Source organism: Argopecten irradians, chromosome 4 (assembly GCF_041381155.1).
Source record: "Argopecten irradians isolate NY chromosome 4, Ai_NY, whole genome shotgun sequence".
NCBI lineage: Eukaryota > Metazoa > Mollusca > Bivalvia > Pectinida > Pectinidae > Argopecten > Argopecten irradians.
This window is the reverse complement of record NC_091137.1, coordinates 24,154,968-24,179,675: the sequence shown is the minus strand read 5'-3', so window position 1 is coordinate 24,179,675 and position 24,708 is coordinate 24,154,968. Positions and strand designations below refer to the sequence as shown.

The window sequence follows — 24,708 nt, the reverse complement described above, 5'->3', positions numbered from 1 at the left end:
AATGGGGAAATATGATATTAGTTCTGTTTCTTCTAACACATTTTTGTCAGGGAAATTGTTAAAAGTACTAGATGAAGCTTGCCATAAACTTCCATCACCTGAATCAAATTGGTACTTTGGTCACAGTAACCTTGACTTTTAAGATTTCAGTTTCAAACAACTGTTATTGGCAATTTAATAAAAAGTCAATGAGATTAGACAGCAGGTGTTGCCTTTACGTAATGGTCTTCTTCCTAAAATTATGACATAATGCTAAAATTTGTACCATATCTGATTGAATCACTAAATCACCACCAGTGCTAAATCTGACTGAATGATTTTGTCTCTGCGACTTGTCTTATTCTAAGTTTCAATTTAGGGGGAGATAATCTAGAATTAGAATTCTGCTAAGAAAATCTTATTGACATCCCTGGTGGACAGTTTAAAGAATCACAAAAAGATAAAGTACATTGTTTCAAAAGATAAAGTACATTTAATAAAATTAGGAGGGATCAAAAATGTATTTTTAATTGATATGCTTGTTGTTATAACCATGTTATAATTAGTATGATTGCCTGGTAAGCCAATACTTTGTTTAAAAGGTATATTAAAAAATTGTTTTGTTTGTTTTTATGATTTTATAGTATAATATAATTTGTATTAGTAGTGACTGCACTTTGCTTTTATATTGGCCATTCATGTAATTAAAATGCCTTAATGATCACAAATTTTCAAATAACTACAGCACATACAAATTTTTAATAATATTTGCGATAAATGTTAAATAACTAAATTTCAAGCTTTATGTTGTAATGTCATTGGTGTACTTTGTTTGCAAAATTTGTAATTGTATTAACTGAATATAATACTCCTAATCAACCTTCGAGAGAATGTCTTTCTGTGCACATTTACCAGTATACTAATTAATAAACCTGTGTGTGAAATGTGTAAGGTATTTCTCGTTTAATTCCAGTGACCATGATATGCCACACGATCTTGAGCACACAGATACGGGACAGGACGAGAAGATCTATGACGATCTGTGTTCCATTAATCTAAATTCCGTTTCACAGGTATTGTCACCATGGTGATGTGACATCACAGTGCCACCTAGTGGAGAGTTAGATGACATGCTATCTTGCATCACCTGACCTTGTTCAGTCTTGGATGTTAATGTCTGCTTCTTGTTTACATGTTTTTGATTTGAGATTTTCGTTGTTCTTCCATAGCTTTTGTTTTGTTGTTCATGCACGTGGAGATATATTCTTGAAAATGGTACATGTATTTATCGTTGGCTGAACATTTGGGTCTTTTACTGAGAAAAGATATCATTAAAATTTCATGGAGAAAATATCTTGTTGAAATTAATACCTTGTATCTATAAAAAATATTTTATAAAATGATAAAGATGTCATTACCAAAAAAAAAACATTCCAAAAGTTTGTCCATTTTCAAGACATTTTACTGAACATTAAGTTTTATGTTCAAATTGTTGCCTAATTCATTAGCATGATTGTTAATGTGAAACTAATTATTATAAAACTTGAAGCTTTGCGTCACGCATGCAAAGCTTTGCCATCCTCTAATGACAGAAAACTGTAAATCTGAATCCAAACAGTTCAGAGGTATTTAATCTTTGATTAAGAGAAGTCTAAATGTGTCTTCAGGGGTGAGTCTAAATAGTATCTTAAGAGGTGAACGTTACACATATATTGCATTTGAATGGCAACTATCATTACTTACAGATTAAATTGATTTACATTTAAATTTGAAGAACTTTATTAAGTTGATGCTATTTTGCATTAATGTGTACATTGCAGAAGTTTCATTCCATTTTGATGAGTTCTTGTCGTAAATGTTGAATATCTATCATAAAAAGCTTTAGTTTACAAAAGATTTTGGCAAATGTCCAAATTTTACAAAATGTGAAATACGGTAATCAGAAACTATTTAACCAGTAGCAAGTTCTGAGCTCATCCAAAGAAAATGATATTTAAATTAATTATTTTTCCTGGACAATTTGATACCAAAGTATATCTTGGAAAATAATTGACACAATGACAACTGTCTCTGAATGAAATGGGGAACATATTCTGCCAGGGTAGGGTTCCTGAAGTCTCCTGTCCTGCTTTGGTTGGTGGGATAGAGGTGAGGACAGTTATGTTATTTATGACATTTTTTTAAGTAAATTTCATTTTGACAACTTCTCAAAAATATGCTTCCTCATACATAATTATATCAAAAATCACTTTAGGACCTTAATGCTTAATCTCTGAATGTATATACCTATAAAAAAAAACAACTAAATGTTGCATGCCAGGGAGTTGTGTCCCTTTAATTGTATCATGGACAAACAATATAATGGTATGCTGAGACAAAGCACATTAATGTCCTGCAGCTTTGGCGATAGTTTTCATGGAAGTGACAATTAACATATTAAAAGCATAATTATACTGAGTCTAATGATTTGTTTCAGGGCATACATCTGACCTATATGAATTGATCATATTATGAAACTAAGATGTTAGAATGAAATAAGCCTCTGATTTATTTTCAGCAATGTGTATGCTGTATGTGCAGATGTAGAGTGGATTGGAGGCTGCTTCATCCAACGTTGCATGTTAGACTGTTTATGTACCTTTAGTATGTGATATTTTAGTCACCAAGTGTTTCTCTCTGCCATGTTGCACCATGCTGTTTGCTTTTTGTTTTACATACCCTGTGCTACAGTGAAAATGATCTAGACGATAATGAAGAGATTTATGACAAAGTTTATCAAGATGATGATGAAGAAATATACGAGGACTTGTGTGCTAAGCGACACAAACGAGGCTCACATCCTGTGACTGTAAGTCGTGTGGCACTAACCTATAACGATGTGTGCAGTTATATGGTAATCTTACACTTACTCACCAACATGTGTTACTCAATATCAGAGTTAAGGTCAGGTTATTTATAAATTGGAAAACCCAGATCCATGCCCAATCCCATTGTACATAAAAGTTACAATAAAATTTGTTTAAATCAACAAAGTAACCACCAGGTTGTTGCTTTAACTTCAGCTTATACAAAAATAAAGATTGTTATTCTTCAGAAAGGTCAAAGGTCAAGAACAAAAGTTCCAAAGCCATCAGCTTTTAGCCATATGGCCACGACAAAACTTGTATTAATTTATCACCAAAGAGTAATTTGTTAGGAAGAATAAAGCCGAATTTGTCAGAATTGAAGGAGGATCCAGATAAAGTCATTGTGTCAGAGGTCAAGTTTAAAGGTCAAGGCGAAATTTTGTAAAATTGAAGTCCATATTTCAAAAGCAAAGCTATGAAGTATGAGGTAGAGGTAGTCAGTAGGGCTGGATCAATATATCCATATAAAGATAGGTACATGTATTAGTTTTCAGCAGTGTATCGAATATCGATACGCAAACATGCTGTATATCTCTGTATCGTTTTAACAACTCACCCTACTGTTTTCGTTATAGAATTAGAAAATTCAAAACAGAATTTATTCTAAAACATCATTCAAGTAAGAGTAGGGTATTTCAATCAAAAGAAAGCATCTGTGTCACCTAGATGGATTAGAAATGCCTTTTCATAACTAAGAATACAAATTGACAGAAATTAATTGACACAGATGATAAACGGAATCAAATGTTTGGTAGATTTTTTCCAGGTTATAGAATGTTTTATCAAAATTGTCTTTTACTGTCACAACATTCAAAACACAATAGTCAACTGAATTTGAAAAAGAGGTCCACTGTATCGTCCATACGTATTGTGTATTGCTTCAGTGTATTGTCAATACGTATCGTATTGTTTTAGAACTTCCAATACCCAGCCCTAGTAGTCAGAATTATCAATATTCTGAAGTTAATTAATTCAAACATGCACATATATATATATATATAAATTTGTGATAGAATTTTGAAATTAAGTCGAAACAAGTTTGTGAAAAAATTTAGTCATGAACAGAAAATAAATTATTAATGTTGATGTTGTAAATGCATGACATGTCATTTGATTTAATTTTGCATCTTGATGTTGTAATGTGTGAGATTTCTGAAAGTTGTACTCCATGTAACTGTGGTTAGTATTTGGGTAGTGTTTCGTGTTTACCTTTTGTAAATATTCAGTCAGAAAAAAAAATGTTATAGGGTCAGTTAGATAAAATATTTTGTCACAATGTTAGTTATAAAAATATAGTTATAAAAAGATATTTTGTCACAATGTCAGTTATAAAAAGATATTTTGTCACAATGTCAGTTATAAAAAGATATTTTGTCACAATGTCAGTTATGAAAAAATATTTTGTCACAATGTTAGTTATAAAAATATTTTGTCACAATGTTAGTTATAAAAAGATATTTTGTCACAATGTCAGTTATAAAAAGATATTTTGTCACAATGTCAGTACGAAAAAATGTTTTGTCACAGCGTTGGTTAGAAATATATTTTGTCAAAGTATCTAACATCACTTACATTTGATTTTTGTTCTCAGAGCAAACACTTCACCAACCCCTATATCTGTGATCTCTATTGTCAGAATTATTAGTAATTCTACATTCAAAACACATGTGGTCCCATAATATCAATTGAAACCTAATATTGTCCTGATTGGACTAACTTGACTAACCACAAGTATGTCATGTAAATAGTAAATAATATTTTATGGTATTACAAATTATGTCGGTCAAAGTTCAACAGCTGACCTTTTGGTTCAAAGTTCAAGGTAATCATTGTTAAAGGCCACTGTCGAACTTTGAACTGACAAACATATGATTATATAATAGACAAAAAAGGATAATTACAGAATGAAATAATTTTCTTTAATACAAAATTATTAAGTTTTACAATTTCATCAATTAAAGATTAGGTGAATAATATCCTTTTCACTGCATTTATTTATGTAAGTGATGATGTAGCTGATTTTATAACTGAAAATCCTGTTGTAGCCGTCAGAGTTACCTCAACCTGTCACAAAACTTGACCACTGTGTAAAGGAAATTCACGACACAGAGAAGAACTACGCAGATGCCCTTACAATGTTGGTACAGGTATGTATGGAGAAACAACTGTTAATGAGATGTAACGGTATTCATGCATTAAAAATAGTACATTACAACATACCAGTGTGAATAAAAGATGAAGATATGAAATGAGGGAGAATGTCTTCAGCAGATAGATATATTCCTCCACATATCTTCAGGGCTATACAAAATATGTGTCTTACCTAAATTATGTTATGTATAAGTAGAGGATCTTACATGAGTGACTATGTAATATGAAATTTATCAAACAAGTTCAATAATTTGATACGCCATGTGCCTTAGCCTTTAGGCGAATGGCATAACAAATTATTTAACCAGTTTGATAAATTTCATATTACATAGTCACAAGTGTAAGATTCTATTAATCACATCACTTTTATTAATAGAAATAGAAGTGAAACTTGCTTGAAAATCCAGCTTGGATGTGACGCTTCCGTCTAGTGAGACAATCATGGATGTCATATATAGATTAAAACATCAAATCTATATGTGACGTCACAATAAGTTTTATTACACATGTGTCTTACGATATTTATGACATGGCCGTATGACATGGCTGGATAGGCCAGTTATGTGATAAATGTAAACGGGTCCAACACAGTATTCTTTGGTATGTCTAATTCCGAGAAATGTTATATGTTTTAACATTAAGTAAGTCAGTTGTCTCAATAACTTCTTCAGGACTTTTGTATACCACTGTTGGGATCCACAGTTTTTCTTTTCGGATTTTACTGAATGTTCTTAAGACGCGTATAAGTTCGAGGAAAACAGATGTGTTTATCGGTAATTTGCCTCTTCTTTAAATGATTGATTACCTTGATTGTAATAATGTCACTAGGAATCTAGTCTAAAAGTATGTCAGATATATAATTACTGTTCCTCTTTTAGTGACTTGTAACTTACCATAATTATAATAACTATTTTCAGCACTTCATCAAGCCGTTAAGAGATCAGATTCCTGCTGCTGATCGAGATGTTATATTTGCACACATAGAAGTAAGTCTATTTCCTCTTCAGATTATATGCATACTATATCATTCCAGTGCTATAATATACTAAATACATATGTATATCATATGATGTATGCATAGTTTGTTTTGAGAAATAAAAGCCAGTAGTCAGTTTCATTGGCATAGCATGGTGGTGTTTTATTGATTTTTTTTTCTTTTCCAGAAATTGTTAGAGATACATAAAGGCCTACTGGTTGAGTTACAGCTAGCCTGTCGACAAGCTTTTTCAACTGTTGCTGGATCAGCAGGCCAGATTGCAGAGGTCTTCATAAAATGGAAGTCAAAACTTCTCATATATGGGGACTATTGTTCAAATCTACCCAAGGCACAGGAGAAAATCGATGAAATTCTGAAACGAAATGACTCAATGATCAAAGCACAAATAGAGGTAACATGACGTCTTTGTGTATTACAGAGTTGTCTGCTCTTAGGGAAAGTACTGAATGTTGCAACATTAGCTGTGTGTTATAATCCTGTCATTTTCTCTTACTACCAAGTACCATTTACAAATTTTCTTGTAATCAGATTTTGTTCCTGCCAAGTGATTTACATACTTTCATTGTATTTGTGTACTTTTCAGACATGTAAAACACGTGTCAAGATATTTAATATGTATTTTTCAGACATGTAAAACACGTGTCAAGATATTTAATATGTATTTTTCAGACATGTGAAAAGCGTGCCAATGAAGGAAAGTTTAAGCTCCGTGATCTATTACATGTTCCTATGCAGCGAGTTCTGAAGTACCACCTCCTCCTCAGGGTAAGCTACTGTCAATAAGTATAATTAATATACTCCCCACTTTACCACCTCCTCCTCAGGGTAAGCTTCCGTCAATAAGTATAATTAATATACTCCCCACTATACCACCTCCTCCTCAGGGTAAGCTACTGTCAATAAGTATAATTAATATACTCCCCACTATACCACCTCCTCCTCAGGGTAAGCTACCGTCAATAAGTATAATTAATATACTCCCCACTATACCACCTCCTCCTCAGGGTAAGCTACCGTCAATAAGTATAATTAATATACTCCCCACTATACCACCTCCTCCTCAGGGTAAGCTACCGTCAATAAGTATAATTAATATACTCCCCACTATACCACCTCCTTCTCAGGGTAAGCTACCATCAATAAGTATAATAAATATACTCCCCACTATACCACCTCCTCCTCAGGGTAAGCTACTGTCAATAAGTATAATTGATAATTATACTCCCCACTATACCACCTCCTCCTCAGGGTAAGCTACTGTCAATAAGTATAATTAATATACTCCCCACTATACCACCTCCTCCTCAGGGTAAGCTACCGTCAATAAGTATCATTAATATACTCCCCACTATACCACCTCCTCCTCAGGGTAAGCTACCGTCAATAAGTATCATTAATATACTCCCCACTATACCACCTCCTCCTCAGGGTAAGCTACCGTCAATAAGTATCATTAATATACTCCCCACTATACCACCTCCTCCTCAGGGTAAGCTACTGTCAATAAGTATAATTAATATACTCCCCACTATACCACCTCCTCCTCAGGGTAAGCTACTGTCAATAAGTATAATTAATATACTCCCAACTATACCACCTCCTCCTCAGGGTAAGCTACTGTCAATAAGTATAATTAATATACTCCCCACTATACCACCTCCTCCTCAGGGTAAGCTACCGTCAATAAGTATCATTAATATACTCCCCACTATACCACCTCCTCCTCAGGGTATGCTACTGTCAATAAGTATAATGTATATACTCCCCACTATACCACCTCCTCCTCAGGGTAAGCTACTGTCAATAAGTATAATTGATATACTCCTCCCTATACTACTTGGCCAAGAGATCTGCGGTTAGGTTACTAACACACAGATTATAAGATACTGTATATTAAGTTATTTTTGCGGATAAAATATTTTGTGATATTAACTTAAAATAAAAATTTTGTAGTTTACCTACAATACAATTAAGCACAGTTCTAATAAACCTCTGGGGACTAACGAAATGGCTTTGTTATAAGTATAGTTCATTATACATATCTAACAGACATCTTATAGGAACCTTGATGAGGAATAAAGATTACTATGTTATAACCACGAATATGTTGTAAGCATGTTCATTATAAACATATTTTATTGTATATCCTTCATATATTTCTAATATTTCACGGATCTGATTTTCACAACAACTTCAATGTGCTGTAAAATCACAAAAATATCTTCACAAAAATAACCCGTTATATGGAAATACCAATCTCTGATTAGGACAAAAATCCATTTCCTCTTAAAGGAGCTGATGCGACAGACTAGTAAAAGTTCAGAAGACATCCGGACCCTTGAGGGGGGCCTCGAGGCTATGATGGTACGTTGATTTCACAATCCTGAATTATTGTTAAAAAAATAGTGTTAACTTTTTATAGAGGTCTCAAATCAATCAATGAGCACAGAGTTTCATACGGTTAGTTAACAAATTACTAATTACTAATATGTGACTGATTGCCAGACAATATTTAAGAACTCATCATGCTCACGCATGCACATGTTTCCATTCAATGTTGGAGGGAATATCCTAGTATATACAATACCAAATGTACAGTCATGTGCAGTAACATGGCGGCTTCATTGACTGCTGGCGATCAGTGAATACTATTTTTATGTGAATATGTTTGCAAAATGTCACACCTTAGTATCCAGATAATTCTGGTTATGAATAATGTTTTCAATTTGCTGTTGTCATTTAAATAATTATAATGTGTTGTTGTGCTTATTTACGACAGGATTTGTCACTGTATGTAAATGAAGTGAAAAGGGACAACGAAACGCTCCTTCTGATATCAGAGATACAAAACAGGTAGGTATGGTGTGGAATATTATCCTAAATGGTTCATCTTGTCATAAGTAATGTTAGCTTTGTGTGGATGGTTATCTTTGACAAGTAACTTTTATGTTCCCAAATACTATTCACTCTACTTAATTATTGATAGAAGTCAGATCCCACATTCAGGCAAATTGATTCATGTAAAGTTTTAGATCATGGTAGAAACCAACAGAGTTCTGTAAGTAAGTACCAACTGAATGTGGTTGGTTGTCACCGACAACTGTAAACATATTTCTTTTAAAAGTTTAGTACAGAAATGGGTTTTGAACTGGTTAGCAAGATAATTTCAAACATTTGCAATAACTGCTAAAATATGGTTACAGTACATGTTCTGTAGAGTTTGATTGGTTTCATACTTTGACCATTTCATTACCTTTTTTGTGTTATTTATCTTTCAGTATTGGTGATTTACAGATGGTGAGTTTATTACATCTTTGTTATATGTTTATTTTTTATATTTATGTAAAAGTGTTTAACTTTAATATTTAAGTAAAAGTTATCTATCGACTGATTGTAGGAGCTGATGTCTATTTCTTAATAAATGTTCATGAATTCTATCAAATCATGTGGCTCTAGTGACTTGCCTGAAGATATGAACAATCAAACTCATTGGATTACAGAATGAATAAATAATGAATACATTTAGGTTATTGTTTTGCTGGTCTATCATATTGAGAATTGTATCATATGATGTCCAGTATGAAGGAATGAAATTGAAATCTGTGTTACAGCCGGCCAATACGTCACTGAAGGATTATGGCAGACTACAGAAGGACGGCGAGCTGAAAGTTAGGAACCATCAAGATAACAAAATGAAAACCAGGTTTGTGTCCTGTAACATTTCTGGCAGAGATATTCTGGAAATTTCTAAACTTCTTGTATGGGAATACTAAAAGCTGATTTTGAGATTGAGGTGGCCATATGTTTAAGGTCTTACAAGTGAGCTTATGTAATGGCACTTCGTCCGTCGTCCATTGTCCGTTCGTCTGTCCATCTGTCCGTCAACATTTCCTTTAAAACGCTACTAGTCATAGAGTTCTACATGGATTGTAACCAAATTTGGCCACAAACATCCTTGGGGGAAGTGGAACAGAACTTGTATAAATTTTGGCTCTGGTCCCCCGGGGGCAGGAGGGGCGGGGCCCAATAGGGGAAATAGAGGTAAATCCTTTAAATCGCTACTAGTCATAGAGTTCTACATGGATTGTAACCAAATTTGGCCACAAACATCCTTGGGGGAAGAAGAACAGAACTTGTATAAATTTTGGCTCTGACACCCCGGGGACAGGAGGGGCGGGGCCCAATAGGGGAAATAGAGGTAAATTCTTTAAATTGCTACTAGTCATAGAGTTCTACATGGATTGTTACTAAATTTGGCCACAAACATCCTTGGGGGAAGGGGAACATAACTTGTATAAATTGTGGCTCTGGTCCCCTGGGGGCAGGACGGGTGGGGCCCAATAGGGGAAATAGAGGTAAATCCTATAAATCGCTACTTGTCCTAGAGCGTTGCTTGGATTGTGACCAAATTTGGCCATAAACATCCTTGGGGTAAGGGGAACAGAACTTGTATAAATTTTAGCTCTAACCCCCTGGGGGCAGGAGGGGTGGGGCCCAATAGGGGATTTAGAGGTTAATATTAAAATTCCTTCAGAAAAGAAACAATGAACCTGTATTCAGAACATTACTTGGCATTACAAACCAGGTGAGCGATACAGGCCCTCTGGGCCTCTTGTTGGAGTTATAGAACAAAGTAAACATAAACCTGATTTTTGGAGTTATAGAACAAACTAAACATAAACTTGATTTTTGGAGTTATAGAACAAACTGAACATAAACTTGATTTTTGGAGTTATAGAACAAACTAAACATAAACATGATTTTTGGAGTTATAGAACAAACTAAACATAAACATGATTTTTGGAGTTATAGAACAAACTAAACATAAACATGATTTTTGGAGTTATAGAACAAACTAAACATAAACTTGATTTTTGGAGTTATAGAACAAACTAAACATAAACATGATTTTTGGAGTTATAGAACAAACTAAACATAAACATGATTTTTGGAGTTATAGAACAAACTAAACATAAACCTGATTTTTGGAGTTATAGAACAAACTAAACATAAACCTGATTTTTGGAGTTATAGAACAAACTAAACATAAACCTGATTTTTGGAGTTATAGAACAAACTAAACATAAACTTGATTTTTGGAGTTATAGAACAAACTAAACATAAACCTGATTTTTGGAGTTATAGAACAAACTAAACATAAACCTGATTTTTGGAGTTATAGAACAAACTAAACATAAACCTGATTTTTGGAGTTATAGAACAAACTAAACATAAACCTGATTTTTGGAGTTATAGAACAAACTAAACATAAACCTGATTTTTGGAGTTATAGAACAAAGTAAACATAAACCTGATTTTTGGAGTTATAGAACAAACTAAACATAAACCTGATTTTTGGAGATGGGACTTTCAGAGAAAAATAAATCTGAAAATAAAGAAACTAGATAGTATAAGTGAAATGATCTCCCTCTCTTGGCTGAGGGGTTGATGCTAATACTTGGTAGTCGGCATCATCATCATCAAAACTAGGTCTGCCCTGACCACAGCAGTGAATATTGAATGGGGGGTTTGCAGAGAAGTCCAATGTCCTGATGGTGAAGGTTTGGTGGAGGAATTTGATTAGATACAAAAAACATTGAACAGTGCTCCAAGACAAAGAAATCAGAATATGATAAAGCATCAACAACAAGGATTCCATAAGGAAATGTTTTATTTAGTGGACATATTTCAAACACCTAAGCAATCTGAAAGAAAGCCATCCGAAACAACAAAATAAACCATTTTGTTGATGCTCCATCACATTCTTATTTGAATATCTATGCTACATATAACAAAACAATATTAACAGAGCAATGCTGTTGTCCTGATTGATGCCCGTTGATAAGATTTTTTCCTCAGTTATTATTTTTCTGCTTCATTTGGGTTTTTCAGATATATTTTCCTGTTTGATAAAGTCATGCTCATGTGCAAGTCAAAGGTAGGTAAAATTGGAATGGAATGTTTATTTGATTTCTTTGTTGTTTTGAGAAGCTGTGATGTGTTTGTTTAGTTGTGGGGTCCCTACATAATTTGTCTATACTTTCTTGTTATTTTGGTTGATTTTCAATATTAACTTGCTAGTTTTGAAATTTCATGATAACATTTTTGATTCCTACATTATAGCAATAATTACTCCATTTCTTGCACTAGTTTTTTTACTTCTATATACATCTGTCAGTTATAGTGATAATTGATTCAGTCGTTAATTACTTACACAAATGCATAATGTACAGCAGTAAATCACTTAGATTTTGCAAATATTTTCAATCATTTTTTTTTAATTCATGATTTTTAAGATATATATTGAAAAATTGAATATACTGAAAATTTCTGAACACCATATTCAATCCGACAAGCACCCAAAATGTTTCGAAAGTAAAGAAAAATGGAGAGACAGTTATTTGGATGTATGATTATTTAAAAATATTTTTTTTAGTCCTCAGATGATTGAAGTGGTATATCGTATTATTGGTTTTTTTTGTCAGTATAAACATCTTCTCATAAAAAAAATAATATTAGAGTAAAAACAGCTTCAGCTTATTAATGCAATAACTCAATATAAAGTTTTTGATAAGTTTAAAGATGCTCTTAGCTGACAAATTATATTTTTTTCACTATCAATGAAAAATAGGAGCAGACGATTTAGTATTTTTCTTCAGTTACAAAAGTTACTTACTTTACACCATTACCACCATTGAAAAGTTTGAGCTTCTAATTTTACTTTAAGTTAAAAATATAAAAAATAATTAATTGCATCCCGAAAAAAATCTGTGGCACTATATATTCTCTATGGAATAAAATACTGATTGCACATGCAACAAAGGCAAAATAAATTATTTTATTTTTTTGTGTGTAAATTAGACTTATACAAATGTATATACCTGGTACACAATTAAACACCAAATATTGTTCAAATGATGAATATCATTTATGCTCTGTTGGCGGTGGAGTATCTTTAAAATCTATTATTGGTAAAAAGCAATGATGTGTTTGTTATTATTGGTATTTTTTTTGCTTTAAGAAATTAGGAAAATGAAGACATGGGTGCTTATTGGGACAAATATGGTAGTTTTTGAGGAGAACAGATATTAGTAAAATTGATTTGTAATTGACTCATTTGAAAATTACATGACAATATAATCTGTCTTGGCATATTAAAGTTATTGCCGTTGTGGAAAGGTATATCAATTGTGCAAAAATCACAACATTTTCTCCGAAAAATATGACGTTTTGCTCGCAAACACATTAAATCACTATTAATACCTACATAATACATGCAAGGGCAGATAACTCTATAATATGAGGGAATATCAGATGAAATGTAAGTGTTTTACTGCAATTCCTAATGAAGATACTACTGATACTAGTGATAGTGGTCAGGCTTGTAGAGTTGAATGATATATAAATCTTACTCCTCCACAGTATGGCTGGAGCACAGATATATAATGCTTAAAGTAGATATATAGAGGGCACTTCAGGGGTAGAGGTCATGCGTATTAGCTAGCTAGTTTACTCTTTCCTCTGAAATAGGTCACTGCTATTTCTTCTGAGGTCGTTGGAGCAATCTATAAATGTGACTTTTCTATAGTATAATGCTCTCTCTGAATGTTTTAACAAAACTTTTCAGTAATTAGTAATATACAATTCAGTTAGACTGCATTTATAATGTTCTAGTTTTAACATTGATTACAAATTACAATTAATACTTGATACTTTTGGTCACTTTTAAGAATCATTACTCGTTTGATTGGTTCAGAATCATTATATTTAAAGCTATTGAGCCTTTACATTCATTTTTTTTATGAAAATCTTGTTTTATTGTCTGTTATATATTAAATGTGATGTCTCATTGGCTGCCGAAAATTGCTATTTACCATTGGCTGTTTCAAAACAGTTTCTCATTGGCTGTCAACAAGCAATTTCTCATTGGCTGTTACAGTTTTGTTGAATTTATTGTGGACTGATTAATTAATTGATGCTCTAACAATATTACTTTCAATTTAATTAACATTTAATTTTATAAAATCTACAAAATGATTTTGAAAATGAATAACCTTAAGAGCCTCATTGATAATGACATGCTTTACCATGTATATATATTTTGTGATTGTATGGTACAAAGCCCATAGCTCACCTGTTGTTTTCTTTCCTTTTTATTTTTTCGTGCTTACCACTTAATCAGATGGTGGATAAATTTTTGTGGGTAAGGCTACATTCATGTCTGCTGCAGATCGCCACCTCCTGCGATACGTAACCATGGATATTGTATATAATGCGTATTTGTCTCTCTGACTGTCTGGGCGAATGTTGTGCATCATGTAATAACAGACTCACACAAGTGTTTAGATGGGCTAAGCTACTCTCCTTCACTGCCACAAAAATTTATCTTCGTTTCTGATGATGCTCATTATTACATAATTTTATATTGTTAAACATGTTCTGTGATGAATATGTAATTTGTTGACCTCTGAATAGTTCTTCTATCTTCTAGATAGCTCTGATCAACCAATCAAAATCTTACACATCTTACTATCTCATCAATTGTGTTCAGAACAGTTCAATTTTGAGGCGTTATGATTTTGATTGGTTGAGATAGAAATGTTGTGGTTATACCAATCCGACATATCCCTATTACAAACCCAGTACTACATGTGTCCATACTTGTTTGTCAAATTATTTAAGTTTTGAAAAATTTCCTTTATTTCATCTATAAATTTCAGCAAATCTACTCGTTGGTTTATGAAAGTTTATCCATATATAGCTCAAAATCTACAATGTAGTTAACATATGGTAGGAATTTATAGTTCAGTATATATACAAACTTGATTTAAGATACTGATTTAAAATACCTTTTTTGGGCAGAGTTACCTCTACATAACAGAATTAAAAGTAAAACTTAAGGTGTTATGCAAGGGAGCTAAATGGAACATGCTTTATTACATGGACATCAGTAGTAAATGTTAGCAGATGTAATTACATATCACAAGAATTTAGGGATGATATCATAAGTATTTAGGGATGATTGTCGTTAGGAGTACAATAACAAGGGCATAAGTGCTTAAAATGTAAATACGGTTTTAAGTACTTATTAAGTGCATAATCACATACAGATATTATTTCATGTATATAAACTTGATTGTGTAATATGTGTAATGGTCATAGACATAGACACAGTTGTTTAGGGGTGTATTTACATACTGTTGATTAGTTTTAGAGATGTTGTACATCTACATGCAAAATATACAGGAGTGCTGAAGGTTGATAGTATGAGATTCTGTTTCTCTAAAGAATTCAAAGCATATTTTTCTCAGGGAAACAAAGGTTTAAATCCATGAAATATAAGTTTTCTTTTCCCTGGGATACAGTATGACTAAGTTCCTGTTTCCTGTGGTGTAATTAGTTTGTATTTCTTGGGATGAGAAACAAGTTGTTCCCCTAAGAAGTCCTTATGATGTATAAATATGAGATATCAATGAATTAAAAATCAGATAACAGAGATTTGGGGAGTGTGGCAAATGTGGGCGAGTAGCTTTGGTGTCGTCTGTTTGTCAGTGGGATGTACAGTGTGTGTGGAGCTACTGTGATCCTTCCTGTGGTAGATACATGGGTACTTTAGACTTTGGGCCACAGATATTAAGGGGTTAGATAGACTAGCCACCAGACCCTAAGTTATTGATAAGATTTTCTCAACAAAATTATAATCTCCCCCTAGTTTGAAACATAGGAATCAAGACATTTTGTAGAGATAAGACTTATCAACTGGTGGCCAGTTTAGGGGTTAGAGAGACGGAATGTTTTGTGTCCGTGATGTTTGTATATTGACTTCTCATTGCACAGATTTGGAGATGGATGTATGGAGTTTCCCATAGTAGATTGTAGAAACTTTGATTTTCGTAGTAGGGATGTGAAGAATGGTTATAAATAATAAATTGTTATATAATAACACACTAACTTTCCTAGATTTATGGGAAGAAGGGGGAAGGTTTTGTTAAGTATTTGGTATCTCCTCGTAGTGGAGTAGATATGTTAGCCTGTAGGTGTGATCCTATCACCAGAGTAGATGAGATCCGTTAACCACCCCCTCCCCTCACTCTCCCCTCCCCAGTAGGTTATGAGAGTGGTGTTGGAGAGTAGCTGATGTAATCCTTCCTGTATACCAGGAATATTTACATTAGATAACTAGACAAGTCTGGTGTTGTTATCATGTATACAAAGGAACCTATCATTGACTTTATCTTACTGTAGATATAGACATTTAAGAGAGCAGCAACATTTTCACTGTAAATACAAAAGTCATTTATCGTGCGGTAGTTCTCAAGATTTTCAGTATCAGTAGTGCTCTTTTTCAATTTAAATCAGGGAAATATCCTTTAACTTTATGAAAGGAAGAGGCCCATCGGGTTACCCATGTCTGTCAAGCTACTCAGCTGATCTCATTGGGGCTTGATATATGAAAGTTAGACTGGCCATCATACTTTAAGCTGTTGATAAGATTTTCTGTGCGTAATCCTATATTATCTCCCCTTGTTTGAATGGGAGAATCCAACATGTTGCAGAAGAGACAAAAAATACCAAACCAAATTTTCCTGACGATTTTGATATTCTATAGAAACTAGTGGCTAGTCTATATGGAAGGACTAACTTATCTAACAGACATGTCTTCTTTCTAAGCAGATAAGATATATTTAGAAATATTGTGGTGACCATACACGGAAGCTTTCAGAACTTCGGGGAAATTAAGCAAAGCGTAGTGGTATAAAAAAAGTCATCTTTGATGTTATCAGTTATTAGATTATCAGAAAAAATACAAAAAATGTCTGAAAGACTAACATTTCCAAGCTTAATGTGAAGCTTTACTTGCCAGCAGCTTCAATTTTTAAGGCACATTAACATTTTTAAGCACTATTAAATTATGATAGATAAAATCCTTTCACACCCAACATTCAGAACTTGTAATTCTGTATGTAATAATACAGCCTGTTTTTTAACCTTCACTGATCATTTCCTTGCTTAGTAGTTCAAAGTGTGCTACATTCTACCATTCCCTCACATCTTGGAATCAAGTTCATTAAGCCTGCTATATGGAATATACTGTTAAGTGTTGTAGGTAGTTGGGTTTTCTCCTGGAACTCCAGTTTTCTTCAGTTGTCACAATAGCTCTTTCCATGTTTAATGAAGCATGAGCAGACAAAAAACAAAGTTTGACATGGTTAATGATAATTGAAAACAGTAAATTGTAGGCAAAATATTTCTTATTACATGTACTGGTAATTTTGTTAATTTGTTATATGAAATCTGCTCACAGAGGGTAAATTGAGTTTGTATTTCCTTTGGAAATTTTAATGTGACACTATCACTAGATTGAATGTGAAAAGTATATCATTGGTTTCCATGAATACGCTTTTAGGATACAGGTACTTGTTGTATTATCAAATGCAGTCGTAATACATGTAGGTTGATGTGGAAAAAAAATGGAAAAGAAATTGCCAAAGTCAGTGATGGGTTCCTTTGAGTGTAGCTTTTTGTGTTGTAAATCTGTTTATAAAAAAGTGATCCATTGTTGTTTTCCTGTTAACCTGTAAACAAGATATTTGTTTATCTGTTTACCTGTCCCTCCCCATTGTCAGACCCACTTTAGTTATACAAAATTTAATGTACTATAATAAGTCACTTCCTAATACATAAAAATACAATTATCTACCTAGATACAGTCACAATTAACAGAAAGATTTCCCAAGTTTTGACTGCAAAATTTACAGAGAGACATTTATTGGCTGAATTTTGTATCATGATTTATATAAGACTAATTATCATGTCACATTAGAAAACTGGAGCTGAAGACGTTTTACCAAAAAATGGAACAAAGAGAAAAAAATTTCATTATAACATTTCTGCTGATGTAGCACTCCCTTCAGCCCTATACATTGTACACTTTCCTTATACATGTACCTATTTTCTGTCTACAACACATTTCTTCTCTCTCTACAAATATCAGTATTTGTTATCTCCCACTTTCTCCGAAACGGGGGATATTAATTTGGGTTTGTCCGTCTGTCTGTCTGTCTGTCCGTCTGTCTGTAACACTTCGTTTACGTGCAATAAATGTAACAAATGTAAACTGATTTTCTTCATACTTGGTGACAAGGTTAAATACTTTAGGGCTCGGCCAAGTTCGAACGCGACTGTTGATGGACCTTATTTAGCGGAGTTATGGCCCTTTGAATTACTAAAAACATCATTTTCTGTCATTTCCGTGCAATAAGTGTAACAAATGTAAACCGATTTTCTTCAAACTTAGTAACAAGGTTAAATGCCTTAAGGACTCGGCCAAGGTTGGTCGCAACTTTCCAAAGACCTTATTTAGTGGAGTTGCTTAAATAAATAAAAATTAAGTTTCTACCACTTCCGTACAATAACTGTAATAAATATTAACCGATTTTCTTCAAACTTGAAAACAGGCAATTAATGCCTTAAGTGCCTAGCCAGGTTCGATCAACTCTTTCAGCGGAATTTATTAATTAGAGTTATGGCCCTTAATTTACTACAAATGTCATTTTTCTGCAGTTTCTGTGTAATAACTAACAAATGTTAAAACTAATATTGTTAAAATTTGATAACAAAGTTAAATGCCTTAAGGGCTTAGCCAAGTTTGATCGCCACTTTTGTCAGATCTTAATAAGTAGAGTTTTGGCCCTTTGATATAATATAAAAAAATTCATTTTCTGCCATTTCCCATTGTCTTACACCCACTTGTGATCGCATTACAATATGCTACACTTATCACCCGTGGGAAAACTCATCGTAAAATCCTCGTAGATAATTTATATGCATGAAGAATTTGATTGGTTCCAGTACGTTTTTGCGATGGGTTTTCATCCAATCAGAGTAAGCGTTATATACAATATACGGCAGCAGAAACAAGGATGGCCAACACTTGCACCTGGCGAATGTTTGGGTACACGATACTGTGAGCGCACGAGCGGTGTATACGCGTGTGTGTATGGGTCAGGTAAACTATGAACAAAAGCGTTGTTAGCTTCGTTCATAGCAGTATAGGACTTTATTAGGTATTTCTGTTATAATATTATGCTTTATTAGGGCAGAAATAGGTATTGTCATATGAGTGTTTTATACTAATAGTCTTAATGTTATTAGGTATAAGGTATTAATTAGGGCATACGTATGTTGTAGCTCAACGTCATGGAGCCAACACCGCCTTGACCTACATATTGTAACCATGCAAACACAGCTGGTTAACACTCACCGTGGTCAACAACTCCATTCTACCCTTGGTGTCATACCTCCATCCTCACCATAGTACCATGATCTATGTGGTCATATCAGATAGTTTTAGAAGATAAATATCTGTATGATTTATCCTTGATTGTTTCTATACAAAACTCCCATGTTTTTTATGGGCGCCGCCATTTTTGTTTATCTTCAAGCTAACAAACCAGCTTTCATTCTGAAGAGTTCCGTACTATATATCAAGTATTCTGATTGGTCAATTTTAGTATGTGAATTAGCATATTCTATGAGGATTTTACGATGAGTTTGCCCACAGGTGATAAGTGTAGCGTAGTGTAGTGCGATCACCTGTGGGTCTCAGATGATGGCCATTTCCCTGCAATAACTCTAATAAATATTAACCGATTTTCTTCAAACTTGGTAACAAGGTCAAATGCCTTAAGGGGTTGGCCAAGTTCGATTACCATGGCATGTTTCAACCAAGGTTAAACCTAACCAATAATGTTTACCTACAATATGTCCTGAAAGTGGGGGATGGAAATTCCACGAATTTGCTTGTTCATCTATTCTTCAGATAAAGTACTGATTGATTTGTTATTAATTAAGGTGTTCTGACATTTTACCACTAGCCCTCTACCCATGGGTTCAGAGTTATAAATCTTTATAGGGCAGTTACCAGCTGGTACAGATGTCCGTTGGTAGTTTTTCTACTGGTAATCAGGTTTCTAACCTTAGAATTTTATTAACTTAGCCCAGCTGTATTTAGATATTATGATTACTATTAAGCCCCCATACAATATGTTGTTATCAATGCTGGGCTAGCTATTGCAAATTTTCTAGCACTTACATAATGCCTTCCTTTTTCTCCCATATAGGAAGAGAATTTTCTCAAACAGTTACTGTACACAGTTTTTGTCTGATCCCTCTGTGGATGGGAGAAATTGCTTAGCTTCTTTTTCTATGGGTGTGGCATCCCTATAAATGGTTTCCATATGGTTGGGACAGAATCATGGTTTTCATTCCTAATTTGCTTTAGATTCACTCATCAAATTTATCAATTGCAGCCTTTATGCTTAGATTTAATTGCCTCCTTTCTATGTGATTTAAGTCAATAAATTAATTTTAAAAAGATTCTGTAAATCAAAAGCACTAAATTAAACATGCACTGATCCTTTTAGAAATGAAAAAAAAATCTTTAATTGCAAAAAGTATCTTTTACACTTTTGCAGATATATGGCTAATTAAATTTTATCTCTATTTGATATATTCATTACAATCATTTGTGTTAAATGAAATACACTTGTCACTTTCTGCATCATGAACTATCTAAATGTACCAGTATTTACTTTCACTTTTGTACTTTCACTTTCTACTTTCACTTTCATTTACATTACTACAGTCAAATATCTATGAAGCATTTTGATCTATGGTGTTTTGCATTGACTCTGTACCGTGCATTTTTGACTTTTATAAAATGTATTCAGAAAATTGGTTAACATGCAAGAAATTGACAATACTTTTATTATATGGAGGAATATTTATGTAACTCAAGTGTACCTGGTCCCTGGTGTTTTGTGGAACCTGTCTTATAACCAAGGTTATTTACTCACTCAACATTTGAGAAAATAAACTTCATACAAAAGTCTTTGTGGCTTAGAGTATGGTTGTGAATTATTTACATAGCTCAAAGTCCATTATAACTCTCTTGTTTTTATTCATATTGAAAGGTAATTTTCTGTGATTTGGTAATAAAAAATTATCAGTAATGATTGCAAATGCAATTTTGTGAAAATACATTATGATTAATTTGCTACTTATGAAATTATATTATTATTATCAAAAATAGTTAACATCCATCCAATTATGCAGAAAAAGATCAAATGAAATATTTAAAGGTTTTTTCGTTTGTTTTAATAGAAAAATTATGAGTACATTATATACTTTAGAACAGTGACGAATCAGATATAAGGCAGGTTCCATCCTCTCAACTAATCCTAGTTACCTGTGATAATGTAGGTTAAAAAGGGGAGGTAATTATGTAGCAGAAAATATTAAAGATTAAATTTTTATTAACTATGAAAATTTTATGTTAGATTCTTGCTGCAAATTTAGTAGAATAAATGCTTTATTTAAGATTTGATATTTTACTGGTCATTGATAAAAACCTTGACTTTTTTCAGATCTTTCAAATATTGAAAAAAAATCAAACCCTTGTTTGTTAGAATCATATGTCCTATCAAGAAAATGATAAGATTTTGACAACTTTGCATGGAATCTAGGAACGGCACTACATTTGTTATAAAACCTAAGTTAATTACTTTTTATAAGAAAATCTGTTAAAACAAAATTTTAATGATCATCAGCATTTAATAATTCAATCATTATCCTGGAATAGTTAGGTATGATTATTGAACTTAAATTTGAATATTGGTTTTAATATTTAGGTGGAAACATTTGATATGATTGAGTAATTCTGTGACATTTAACATCAATATTGTTTTCAATGAATTGGCTATCCTATATTATTCTGAATATTTGTGTTTTAATACATGGCGCTAACTTTGTAGGGAGAGACATACAACTACAAAGAAGCAATCATTCTGGCCACATTTAAAGTAGACGACAGCCAGTTGTCGAAAGAAACTCAGCTTAAACGAGGGGACAAGGTATAGTATTGCTGAGCAGAGGAAACCTTTTGATATCTCGCATCAGTCAGTCCATTCAGAGGCATGGAATGTGAGTTCAAGGTCAGAGTAAATTATGCCCAGTATAAAATATATTATCAGTAATTCAGATGGATCTGGTACTTTGTAAAACTTCAAGGAAATTTTTTTTTTGAAATTTTGATTGTTATCCTTTAACTGTTGCACATGCATTAAAACCCCCCAACTTTATCCAATCATTGATTCAAAGTGAAGGAAAACTGAAATTGGAATTATGTGTTTTTTATTTGCAGTGGAATTGTCCGTTTATTATGGTGAAAAAAGAAAACAAATTAGCGTATACATTCTATGCCAAAACAGAAGATATGCGATTAAAATGGATAGATGCCATCAAATTAGCATTGTAAGTATAGACTTGGTGACAGGTAATTTTCCTAGTTTCTGTAACTGTGGTACCTACGGGGCATATTTTGAATCAGTTATTAGAAATCTACAAAAGTAAATCACACACAAAAAGAAATAGAAGTTGGTTTACACTATCTGTGTCTCTTTTTGTTGGATTTTGTTATGATCAACCATACCATGGGATGAAAAAATCCATTTTCCTAACAATTTTTATTTATAAATATTTTTTTTATAATCCAGATTCCTTGAACTTTGCACAGAAATAAACATGGTGGTATTTTTTTTACAGAGAAAATACACAGCCTCCAGAACATCCCAACTTTGTGATGCATACGTTTGACAAACCTACAGAATGTTATGTGTGTTCGAAACTTTTACGGTAAGCTAGACTGCTATGCAAGATAAAGAAACCAGTTTCATAAATTTTGGATGGCTATAAAACTGAAGGTCATTTACATAGAGTTTGGATGGCTATAAAATTGAAGGTCAGTTACATAGAGTTTGGACGGCTATAAAACTGAGGGTCAGTTACATAGAGTTTGGATGGCTATAAAACTGAAGGTCAGTTACATAGAGTTTGGGTGGCTATAAAACTGAAGGTCAGTTACATAGAGTTTGGATGGCTATAAAACTGAAGGTCAGTTACATAAATTTTGGATGGCTATAAAACTGAAGTTCAGTTACATAGAGTTTGGATGGCTATAAAACTGAAGGTCAGTTACATAGAGTTTGGGTGGCTATAAAACTGAAGGTCAGTTACATAAAGTTTGGATGGCTATAAAACTGAAGGTCAGTTACATAAAGTTTGGATGGCTATAAAACTGAAGTTCAGTTACATAGAGTTTGGATGGCTATAAAACTGAGGGTCAGTTACATAGAGTTTGGATGGCTATAAAACTGAAGGTCAGTTACATAGAGTTTGGGTGGCTATAAAGCTGAAGGTCAGTTACATAAAGTTTGGATGGCTATAAAACTGAAGGTCAGTTACATAAATTTTGGATGGCTATAAAACTGAAGTTCAGTTACATAGAGTTTGGATGGCTATAAAACTGAAGGTCAGTTACATAGAGTTTGGATTGCTATAAAACTGAAGGTCAGTTTCATAAATTTTGGATGGCTATAAAACTGAAGGTCAGTTACATAGAGTTTGGATGGCTATAAAACTGAAGGTCAGTTACATAGAGTTTGGATGGCTATAAAACTGAAGGTCAGTTACATAAAGTTTGGATGGCTATAAAACTGAAGGTCAGTTACATAGAGTTTGGATGGCTATAAAACTGAAGGTCAGTTTCATAAATTTTGGATGGCTATAAAACTGAAGGTCAGTTACATAGAGTTTGGATGGCTATAAAACTGAAGGTCAGTTACATAGAGTTTGGATGGCTATAAAACTGAAAGTCAGTTACATAAATTTTGAATGGCTATAAAACTGAAGGTCAGTTACATAGAGTTTGGATGGCTATAAAACTGAAGGTCAGTTTCATAAATTTTGGATGGCTATAAAACTGAAGGTCAGTTACATAGAGTTTGGATGGCTATAAAACTGAAGGTCAGTTACATAGAGTTTGGATGGCTATAAAACTGAAAGTCAGTTACATAAATTTTGAATGGCTATAAAACTGAAGGTCAGTTACATAGAGTTTGGATGGCTATAAAACTGAAGGTCAGTTACATAGAGTTTGGATGGCTATAAAACTGAAGGTCAGTTACATAAAGTTTGGAGGGCTATAAAACTGAAGGTCAGTTACATAGAGTTTGGATGGCTATAAAACTGAAGGTCAGTTTCATAAATTTTGGATGGCTATAAAACTGAAGGTCAGTTACATAGAGTTTGGATGGCTATAAAACTGAAGGTCAGTTACATAGAGTTTGGATGGCTATAAAACTGAAAGTCAGTTACATAAATTTTGAATGGCTATAAAACTGAAGGTCAGTTACATAGAGTTTGGATGGCTATAAAAGAACTGAAGGTCAGTCATTACATAGAGTTTGGATGGCTATAAAACTGAAGGTCAGTTACATAGAGTTTGGATGGCTATAAAACTGAAGGTCAGTTTCATAGAGTTTGGGTGGCTATAAAGCTGAAGGTCAGTTACATAAAGTTTGGATGGCTATAAAACTGAAGGTCAGTTACATAAATTTTGGATGGCTATAAAACTGAAGTTCAGTTACATAGAGTTTGGATGGCTATAAAACTGAAGGTCAGTTACATAGAGTTTGGATGGCTATAAAACTGAAGGTCAGTTACATAAATTTTGGATGGCTATAAAACTGAAGGTCAGTTACATAGAGTTTGGATGGCTATAAAACTGAAGGTCAGTTACATAGAGTTTGGATGGCTATAAAACTGAAGGTCAGT

The 24,708-nt window shown here is 33.2% G+C and overlaps 1 protein-coding gene across 8 annotated transcripts in view; it reads left to right on the top strand.

The window, feature by feature from the left end:
- LOC138321057 (guanine nucleotide exchange factor VAV2-like) overlaps window positions 1–24,708 on the top strand; it is a 52,656-nt gene that overhangs the window by 3,880 nt on the left and 24,068 nt on the right. For 6 of the 8 annotated variants that reach the window (XM_069264460.1, XM_069264465.1, XM_069264461.1 and 3 more), the window contains exons 5-18: window positions 2,710–2,827; window positions 4,931–5,032; window positions 5,954–6,022; window positions 6,200–6,424; window positions 6,703–6,798; window positions 8,326–8,397; window positions 8,813–8,886; window positions 9,312–9,330; window positions 9,645–9,736; window positions 11,926–11,971; window positions 14,216–14,236; window positions 21,849–21,947; window positions 22,238–22,347; window positions 22,639–22,728. In XM_069264460.1, coding sequence (XP_069120561.1) covers window positions 2,710–2,827; window positions 4,931–5,032; window positions 5,954–6,022; window positions 6,200–6,424; window positions 6,703–6,798; window positions 8,326–8,397; window positions 8,813–8,886; window positions 9,312–9,330; window positions 9,645–9,736; window positions 11,926–11,971; window positions 14,216–14,236; window positions 21,849–21,947; window positions 22,238–22,347; window positions 22,639–22,728 — 1,233 coding nt within the window. Of the gene's footprint in view, window positions 1–952; window positions 1,053–2,709; window positions 2,828–4,930; window positions 5,033–5,953; window positions 6,023–6,199; window positions 6,425–6,702; window positions 6,799–8,325; window positions 8,398–8,812; window positions 8,887–9,311; window positions 9,331–9,644; window positions 9,737–11,925; window positions 11,972–14,215; window positions 14,237–21,848; window positions 21,948–22,237; window positions 22,348–22,638; window positions 22,729–24,708 lie in introns of all 8 variants that reach the window. The other 2 variants (XM_069264462.1, XM_069264463.1) reach the window with 2 other exon arrangements.